This window comes from Hydra vulgaris, chromosome 01 (assembly GCF_038396675.1).
Source record: "Hydra vulgaris chromosome 01, alternate assembly HydraT2T_AEP".
NCBI lineage: Eukaryota > Metazoa > Cnidaria > Hydrozoa > Anthoathecata > Hydridae > Hydra > Hydra vulgaris.
Genome location: NC_088920.1, coordinates 2,701,393 through 2,712,500, shown reverse-complemented (window position 1 = coordinate 2,712,500; position 11,108 = coordinate 2,701,393). Strand labels below are relative to the sequence as shown.

General features: G+C 26.6%; 1 protein-coding gene across 1 annotated transcript; it reads left to right on the top strand.

Moving 5' to 3' along the window:
* The first annotated feature begins 1,842 nt into the window (after positions 1 to 1,842).
* LOC136074733 (uncharacterized) lies at positions 1,843 to 3,243 on the top strand. The gene is made up of 3 exons (XM_065787062.1): positions 1,843 to 1,969; positions 2,480 to 2,797; positions 2,980 to 3,243. Exons 1-3 carry the CDS (start codon positions 1,910 to 1,912, stop codon positions 3,196 to 3,198), a joined length of 597 nt encoding a protein of 198 aa, XP_065643134.1. The 5' UTR covers positions 1,843 to 1,909; the 3' UTR covers positions 3,199 to 3,243.
* Positions 3,244 to 11,108: the final 7,865 nt, after the last annotated feature.

Here is an 11,108-nt window from a genome sequence, read left to right as displayed (position 1 = left end):
TGATTTTTTTAAATAGTTGGTTATAAACATCACCAAAAACATTTTTACATCTGATTAATAAAATAATAAAATTTTACATTTTTTTAGATTTATATTAGGTGATCATTAATTAAGATCATTTAATTTTATTTGATTTATGATATAATTAGAATATGCTTTTTCTTTGCTTTTCTTAGGTTTCCCCTAATAGTCAGCTCCCATTAGAAATTCAGTATCAGTCATTAAACTGGGAGTGTAAACATTTTGGAGCAATTAAATCTCGAGGAAAAGGAAAGCGTCAGGTAGTCGTAATAACAAAACAATGTTTATAGTTAATATTTTTTTATATTTAGTTATTTCACAATGTTATATAACCTAGCCTATTTGTGTATGAATCCTACCTACCAGTGATTTATTTAGTTTTTATTTATTCCAAACTTTAGCTGTAAGCTTTAATGTCTGTTTTTTTTTGTGTTCCTTTTTTTTTAGACTCATACTTTTGCTAATGGATGTTCTGTGCAAATAACCATTGTGTAAGAATTTTGATTTATAAATGTTATTATTGAATTTCATGTTAGAATACATACTAACTACACGAGTCATTTATGGGAATAAATAAACACCATAGGTCATTTAGAATAAAAAAACACCATATGTCATTTAGAATAAATAAACACTATATGTTATTTAAAATAAATAAACACTATAAGTCATATAGAATGATTAAACACCCAGTCTTCTCTGTTTAGCGAGCACTTTTGCGCTCTTGCAGTTTTGCGCTCGCCCACACGTCTGCCAAAACTTTGGTCAGTGTTTTTTCTAGCGCTCTCCAATAATTTTCAAGCGTGTTTATAAATTGCAACAAATCTTTTTTTTTTCATTTAAAGGTTCTTTTTTTCTATATTAAGAAGTACAAAAAACAGATATCTTTTAAATCGCGCACGCTAGACAAATAGTGACTTTCCGGCCAGCGCTTTTTTGTGCGCTGTCAGTAAATTTTAAATGGAGAAGACTGAACACCATAGATCATTTAGAATAAATAAACACCATAGGCCATTTAAAATAAATGAACACCATATGTGATTCAGAATTAATAAATACCATAGGTCATTTAGGATAAATTTTTATTTTGTTATTTTTTATTTATTTTATGCTATATATTGTTATAAACCATAAATTATATCCAAAGACATTGTTGACTCAGCAAAGGTACAGTGCCAACTAAGCTATCTGACCATGGGACATATATTATGTGTAGGAAGAGCTTTTATAACTTGGATGGTAATCTATTGATTGTCACATTAATTATATTACTCCTGCTCTGTAACATTTAAAACTGTCTAAACTACACAAGTGTAGGGCCATAACTGTTACAATTTAAAACAAAAAGAAAACAAACACTTTGCTTACAAAAAGTACTTTTTGAAACTAGAAAAAAACTTTTTAACAAAAAGTTTCATTTTATGTTTTCATGAATCAGTTTATTTATATAATTACAGATTCAATCGTGTCATGGGTAACTTTGTTGTATCAACATGTCAACTAAACCACAATCATGATGTTTCTCTAGAATTGATTAGGTTATATCCAGAACATCGTCGCCCTTTGGGGAAGCTGGCAGAAGATGTTGATAACATGTTTTCCGCAAATGGAAATCCTAGTCTTGTTTCACAAGTATTACACAAGGAAGGTTTAGCTGTGTGTGTTAAAGATATGCACAATCGAAAGCAAGTCCTTGTAAAATCAGGGTAATAAATGAAGTTTAATGCTTACATGTTACTATTTTATTTGTAATACATTCTATTTAGTATTTTTTGTATTATTAGGTTCAACGATGACTGCAAGACTGCGCTCTACATTACCAAATGTTCATTTCCGCCTTTTAGAAACAGAAGATCATCAATTTCAAGGTTTGTTTTTTCAAACAGATATGCAAAGAAAATTGTTCTACAAATATGGAGAAATGATTCAGATGGATGCCACTTATAAGGTTCAAAAATATTAATTTAAATATCTCTGTATCATACACTGTATTTTACTTCTTATGGCATGTAACTTAGTATGTTAAAATTTAAAAACAGGATTGATAGGTTTATAATAATCTTGGTTTAAACCAAATTATAAATAAATTAACAAAATGATTTGTTGAAAAAAAAAGATTTTTTGAAAAAAAATGATTTTTTATAATCACGAACAAATCAATCAGATTTAAAGATTTAATAATAGTAATTGTATAAATTTTCCAAATTTTATAAAAATTTAAAAAAATGAACTAAAAAAATCTCACTCTCTAAGCCTTATTAATGCCTTCCAAAAGTCCTTAATAAGCAAGACATTTTGAATAGAGACAAGTAGATAAAGCACTGCTGATTGACAGATTGACAATTTGGCTCTCAGTACAATGTAATTGTGTTTTACATATCTAATTCCTTACCATAATGCCAGGGATTGTAGTTATGCTAGATTGTGTTTATAAATGTTGAATAAATATGTTTTTTAGACAAATAATTATCGTTACCCTCTGTTCACTTTGTTGGTGGAAGATTGTGATGGTGTTGGACAGCCAATTGCATTTGCCATAATGACAAGTGAAGACCAAATCCACATTGAACAGTTTCTAGAATATTTTGCGGAATGCAATGATTTATCAAATACACAATGTGTTGTTGTAGACAAAGATTTAGCAGAAATTAATGCCATTAGTAAATGTTGGAATAACGTTAAAATTCTGATATGTTATTTCCATGTCCTACGTGCAATAGACCGGCATTTAAATCTATTAGGCCTAGATCAGACACAGAATGAGTTTTGTTGTCTTGTAAGTCTTTATAATTTTGCTTCAAAATGAATAATAGGAGTTTAAAGCTTTTTTATAGATTTTTATAAAAATTTTCAAGATTTTTTGTTGATGAATTAGCATTTCAATGATTGATCTGATAACTGATTTTAATAGAAATTATTGTTTGTATATTGATTTTTTCTATCATTTACCTTTTTTAGTATACACAAAAGATGCTAAACGCCAATACTGAATTGGAGTTTAATTCAGCTATTGAAAATTTAAAAGATATACCATGTTTTTACCAATATTTTGTGGAAAATTGGATACCATATAAAGAATCTATAACAGCTTTTGGTCGCAAAAATGTATGTCACCTTAGCAATCATACAAATAATCGAATAGAGAGGTTTAGTTTTTTAAAAACTTGTGTTTTCTAGAATTGTTTTTTGTTTCTTTCTTGTGTGCAAAAGTTTATTATACTTGTCTATATACTTAAAACAATGTTTGTTATACTATGTTAATATACTAGTTTCATCAAGTTGTATGCTGCTACTGGTAAATTGTTATCCAGTACAACTTAATTCAGAAGGGACATTTCATAGTAAAAAATTGCTTTAACTCTTCCATAGTGGCATTTAAATGGCATTTTGGAGAACCATCTAAACCACACTAGTGTGGAAACACGGTTCTAAAACTTTTTTTTTGAAAAAGGTCATCATAGCAATACATATTGTTGACATTATTTTAGCTTCCATGGTACTCTAAAGAAATTAATTTCATCTTCAAAAATTGATATAGATGTATTAGTGAACAATTTACTGGGTATGTCATCTCTTCGATCTATGGAATCTGCTCATCGGGATTTTGAAAATACATTAAAAAATGTTACACTCAACAAATCTTCTCCTTTATTAGAAAAGTATTTTAAGATATGTACTTGTTATTCTTCTAATTTATTACAGAATGAGGTAGAGATGGCTTGTTGTAATGGGTATACTGTTAGCGAAGTAATTAAATTGTCATTTATTGATATAAGTAATGCTTGTATTATAATAATCTTTCCTATAGCTTGTTTTTTATTTAATTACATTTCTTTTAATACACTAGAATCATAGCACATCAGGGTTTGTGGTAACCAGCCCTTCTATGCATAATGCATATTATATAGATCTTGATTTTTATTGTTCATGCAATTTTCAAAAAGAAATGGGGCTACCTTGTCGTCATTTGTTTGTGGTATGGATTGCTTATGAAATAGACTTATTCAGACCAGAAACAATTGCTTCCAGGTAGGTTTTTTTTTTTTGGCCATCTTGGTAACTTGAATCTGTGTTTATATTATCATTTTAAATATTACATTTAATATTATCAACAATGGTTAAGTATTAATAATGCAGGTGGCTCTTGTCTACTAATACTCCAGACTTGGCCGATGTTTCACAAAGCACTACCATCTCTATTCCGCGTGTTACTCCAAATTTGTCACGTTCCTCAAGGTTCAATTCTATAATGTTGTTAATGAAAGAAATTGTATCTTACGTAGCTGATCAGCCGCAGAAAACAATTCCATTATATTATGAAAGTATTTAACGTCTGCAGAAATTTATATTTAATAATACTCCAGAAGAAGCTTTTAAAGCTTTAGAGAACATTGAGTCAATTCATTTTGAAATAAACAACAATGCAGTTGTTTCAGGTTCCTCAAAATATGTTGATGTCTTAGATAAACAACTAACTGTTAATTCCAGTCTTGACACTGCCATTGTTGCATCAACTGATGTTGCATCAACTGATTTTGCAATAACTGATTTTACAATAACTGATGTTGCATCAACTGTTAAAACAACTGAGGCTTCAACAAATGGTGTTGCATTAACTCAATCTAATGAGCGGTGTCCATTTTCAAAACTTTTTACTGAAGAATTATTTTTTGGCACAATACCGAAAGTCCGTGGCAGACCAGCTGCAACCAGACAGCGTGCATTCAAAATATTCGGTACTAAAACAAGTAAGCCTTCATCCTTATTGCCTAAGACCTCCGAATCTCTGCAAAATATTACAATGGAAAGTAGTGTAATCCAAGTTCAACAAAATGACAGTTGCAAGGAATGTGGTTTTGATGATCTTCCTAAAAAAAGAACTAAAACAATTCCTTGGATTCAATGCGATTATTGTAATAGTTGGTATCATTCTTCCTGCTCTGGTCTCAAAAAGAAACTAAAGTCAAGTGAACAGTTTAGGTGCAAACAATGTGCTTAGTACATTGAATACTTTTCAGTATATTTTTTTTACATAAACTAAAATGAGATGTGTAAAAATGAGATTTTGTGTTTATATAATTATATATTATAATTTATATTTATATATTTAGCATAAATCTATAGAGAGAGACTTATTTATATATATTTATATACTATTTGTAAAATATTCTATATAAAGTATAGTATTAATATAAGTATATTTGTTACTAACTAAATACTAACTTTTTTCCATTGTTTTTACATTCCAGTGATATATCAATATATATCAATGGAATTAGGGCCCTGCAAATTGAATTTGCTTCCAGGGAAGTTATTTACCCAAAAGGTAATTCAAAAGTTATATTGAGTATGTCAGCTAACTTAGATCCTACAGCTTATTCACTTTTTTTTCCAAGAAATGACATAATTGGTTCGCAAACCTGAACATGCAACATTGTTAGAGATCATGGCAAGAAACTATTTCAGCGATATGCTGCTGATGCATATGTTAAAATTGAAGAGTATTGTCTTTCATAGAAATAACCAAAGCAAACTGAGAAGCATGCAATATGATGCCTTACATGAAGATGTAAGCAACCTTGGTAACAATCATAATGTTAAACCAGGGTGTGTTATAGTTTTCTATTCTATACTATTATAACCATAGTATGAAAGTACTATGGTTATAATTAAAAAGTTAAAGTAATAAAAAAGATCTGGTAACCAAATCTTTTTATTACTTTTTATCTGCAACCCAATATAGTGGTGTGTTTTTAAAAAAATACACAAATTTATTTTCAAATGTTGTTAATTAATACTTTATGATAAGTATGTTTTCATGTGTAATAAAGTAAATGTTAATAGTTTATAAAATATATGTTCAAAGTTTATATATGTTTATATTCAGTTTTTTTGTTTTTTTTTATGTTTTAAAAGCGGTGTTACTTAGCAGTGTGTAAAGCAAGATTGTTATCCCAGTGGTCACAGTGCCAGGTGGTCCTAATTTCTGTTAATTATTTTTTACTTAAGACACTTTAGAACTAAGACCAAATATAAATCTTGCTATAATCAGTATCAAAATATAAATACTAGAATTTGTTAAGCTGCATATCTTTTTTTTTTCTTTCAAAGTTACCAATTATAATTTTTTGGACCCATCAGATAAGTGATGGGTCCAAAATACTTCTAATATTTATAATTGATTTGAAATTCAACCTTATGTATATCTACTTTTTATTATACTTAACTTTTTGTTTCTCATTACTTTCAGATATTCTTCGATATCGCGACTGATAAGTTAAAGATTATTATAATAACTTAGTTTTTATGACTGTAATTAATTAGATTATTATCAGATTTGTTGTATATATTTTAGTTCTAATATTAGTCACCGCATTTTTTTACGAATCAAACTTTATTAACTTTTCATATAACTGATTATAATTATCCTAAAATTAAATGATTTTTTTTTTTTTTTGATGTTCAAAAATAATTGTTTTTTTTTTAGTTGCCATTGCTTTATTAGTTTGCTTACTGTTGAAACATGGTTTTAATTTAGTAAATTTATATGATATGAAATTTACTGTGTTAATCATTATTCACAGTTATGAAAAAATCAAGATTCTAAACTATTGAGGTAACATTAAAAGTCTTTTTTTAATGGTTAATTGTGCTATAGCTATTTTGTGCTAATATATTTTTTTTGCCATTGTCATTAAAAACAACTTAAGTTTGAATATAATAATTTGTTGTAACTTTTTTTTAACACAGTGCCTTTGAAACACAGTCTGTCTCCTCTCGATTTAACAAAAGTTTATTAATAAAGGAGAGTATTATTGGAACACTCTATTATTACTAAGCTCTTATGTAGTTTTTGGTACCATAATTATGACCATGTTTAAGAAATGTTTTACGAGTCACTAATTCATGAACGCAATAATATGTAAAATAATGCTCCCATTTATTAATAAGCTTACTTATTCTAAAATACAATAATAAATATGTAAAATAATGCTTTTGTAGTTCAAAATGATCTTTTTTTTTTTTTATTTAGGTATGGTAAGTTGTACTTGGCTTTCCTTCTCTGGTGCATGCTGTTATTAAAAAGAACATAATATCTTAAGTTACATGGTCTTTACTTAATGCCAAGATTAATAAAAGCGAGTAAAACCAAAAGGATTATATTAAATAGATAAGGCTGCCATTGTCCCGATTTTTACGGATGAGAGCACAACGTTAAACTAATTAAAACTTTCATAGCGTTCTTCAACTGAAAATCCGGGACAATGGCAGCCCTATATATAGATATATTTGTATTTTATATTTTTCATATAATATATCAAGTTAAATTGTTATTTAATTATTACAAGCTCGTATTACGGGTTGCTTACTGCTAGTATAACATAAATAATTTTAAAATAAAGAAAGCGATTAGATGTAAAAATATAAAATCTTAAGTACCTAGGATGTTATGTTTTTTAAGTTATTAATATACTTCTAAAAATTATTATCTTAGCTTCGAGATAATGCTGAGTCACTTTTATTTATTGTATTTTTTACTTAACTGTACATGGTAGTAAGATCTTATTCCGGCCATGTAATTCATACACCCAGAAATGTAAGATATTTATGTTAAATGGTTTACATCATTTAATACAAATTGACTTAAAATATTTTATGCTTTACAATATTTGAATTGTGGCTTTTAAATTGACTTAAGAATTAATCTAGTAATCAAAGTTTAAATTTATAATATGAATAATTCTTTCCGATTTGCAATATTCCAGAATCTATTAATGATAACTTCACGGTTGAAATTTGGTCAAAGTTGCTGAGTTTTTGTCAAATTCGTTTACCTTCTTTCATCTTTGTCTGTGCAGTTTTTACTTATAAGAAATAAAATTATGCCCTCAATGCTGAAAGTATTAATTTTCTAACAGTTTATGATTGTCGCATAGGCCTATTTGTTAACACTTTTTTTTTCAAACAAAATTGTAAAGATGAGGCTGGAACTTGGTCACTTAACCCTATATTGAAATCTATTAGACATTAAAAGACTCTCAGTCGTAAAAATAGTTTGAGAAAATATTGGTTGCTATGTAACTACTAATAGTCCTTTTTCGTTGGTTAATCAAAATAAATTTACTTGGACTCAGCGCGTTTGCTAAATAAGCTCCTCATTTAGTATTAAAATATGCAATAACATATTAACAATACTTTTGCCATAATAACAATACTTTTATTTTTTGCTAGTTCGATATTAGGCATTATATTATAAAAGAGCTTATTGTCTTCCTACTCACCAAAAATAACAACCAGAAGAGTTTTTTCTTACTTAACTGGCGTTGAGTGAAAAAAAATTTAAAGTCAAGTCTATTTTTTCGGGCAACGCACGTTTAGTATTTATGTTAAGTAAGTATTCAAAGTACTTATTTAGGGAAAGTAGATCAAGGAGCAATTGTATAAGCCATCAAGGAGCAATTCTTCCATCAATCAAGGATAATAATGTTTAAATTGCAAAAATTAAACATGTTGACCCAAGTCAGTTTAAAATATCATTTTCATTTTACAATTTCATTTAACAAAGAACTTTTTCTACCTTATGTTTATAAATTCAAAAGAAAATTATAAAAAGCTTAAAATGTACCATTTTTTGTATTTTGATAATTTTTATACTTAGATTTTATTGACACTCATCGATGTTTTAAGATTAGTGAAACCGTATTGTGAGCAAGATAAATAATTCTGTGGCGGTATTTACCGCCACTTAAGTAAAATATTAGCTATTTGTCACGGTTTGCTTTGATTTACATTTTACCGCCACTTTAGCATATTTTAAAGCTTAGTACGGCGGTATTTACCGCCACTTTAGCAAAATATTAACTTTAGGTGGCGGTATTTTGCGTCATGATTTTTACCGCCACTTTAGCAAATTTTAAAGTTTAGTGCGGCGGTATTTACCGCCACTTTAGTAACGTGCATATATATATATATATATATATATATATATATATATATATATATATATATATATATATATATATATATATTATATATATATATATATATATATATATATATACATATATATATGCATATATATATTATATATATATATATATATATATATATATATATATATATATATATATATATATATATATATATAATACATGTATATATTTATATATATATATATATATATATATATATATATATATATATATATATATATATATATATATATATATATAAAATATATATATTTATATAATATATATCTATATATATATATATATATATATATATATATATATATATATATATATATATATATATATATATATATATATATATATATGTATATATATATATATATGTATACATATATAAATATGTGTATATATATATATTTTTTTATATATGTATATGTATATGTAAATATATATATATATATATGTATATATATATATATATATATATATATATATATATATATAAAATATATATATTTATATAATATATATCTATATATATATATATATATATATATATATATATATATATATATATATATATATATATATATATAAATATATTAAAGATTAAATTGGTTACTTATAAAACAGGAATTATAAAAAAAGAAAGTAAAAAAAAGTGGTATTTGGTGGTATCTTGTGCTTAATACACAGAAGTTGATGTTTAATAATTTTCGAAAAGTATTCCCATCCACCCTGAGCTTATTAAGACCCCCTACCCCTGTTTATTCAATTATACATGTTATGAACAATGAAACTGTATCTTAAATCTATCAAAAAAATTTTAGTTATTTTTTTCTAATTTGTGGGACCGGTTTACATCTTAAGAATTAGAAAATATAAACTCACTTATAAGAAAAAAAATTCCCACTCACGTATCTGTTAAGACTACCTTCTTCTTTCCCCGCTTTTCTTTCCCATCTTCCTATTTTTTACATCTGGATAAAGTTTCTATTCATCCTTTTATTTCTTATAATAAAATATTATTAATATATATAGTATCGTATTAAGGACCTGAGAGTTGTAAATAAAGAAAGAGAATTGATTATAAAACATAATTATCACTTGTACTCAGGTATTAGCCTAATAAACTTTTAATATTTTCTAATTTTTAAGACCTAAACTAGTCTCAAAAATTAGAAAATAATAACTAAATTTTTTTTTTTTTTAGTTTTGAGATACAGTTTCTTTGTACATAACAAGTAAATCAGGGATGCGGAATCCTTTTAGGATTCTGCATCCCTGATTTAAAAAAATTCATAAGATTCGATGACTTTAAAATTATTGATTCTAAGCATGCAGTCTTGGAGTCCTTGCTGCCGTTATACCTTAAGACTCTGGGTTCAAAAACTAAAAGTTTTAATTTTTTTTCTATTAGTATTCCATAAGCTTTTCTATATTTTTAGAGCTCCTGGAAGTTTTTTTTTTTCGGTTGTTGTGTATCCTAGTTTTCTCATAATTGCTGTTTATATTAAAAAAAGATTTTGCATAAAAGTAATTTTGAGCAAATACGCAAAAAAAGTTTTTTTTTTGCTAAAAGTATGCATAAATTTTTTTTATTTTAAACAACAATTATGAAAAAAAATGAGTGCGCAACAATCTAAGAAAAAATTTTGACCATCATGATCACATTAGAAAAAAAAAATGTTCACAAAATAATGAGATTTACCTAGCGTTCAAAGCCAAATAATTTAGGAACAATTTGGGGCATTTTTCGGGGTATTTTGCCACTTGAGCACATGAGAAAAATGAGGTAAATTTATTTTTGGATTTTGTTTTGCAATTGTATTTTTTTAAATATTTGCCTCAAATTTGGCTTCTTGTGTATTCGCCTTTTGAATATTTTATTTTTTTGAACACCCCTTCTCCACACCCTTGATTAAAATTTAATTAATAGAGAAAGAGGGTCTTAATAAACTCATGGTGGGTGGGAAAATTTTCCGAAAATTATTAAACATCAAATTCTGTGTAAGCACTTAGGAATACCACCTTTTTTTCCTTTTATTTTTCATTATTCCTATTTTTTAAATAACAAATTTAAGTTTATTAAACCATGTCTTTTTTTTCTGT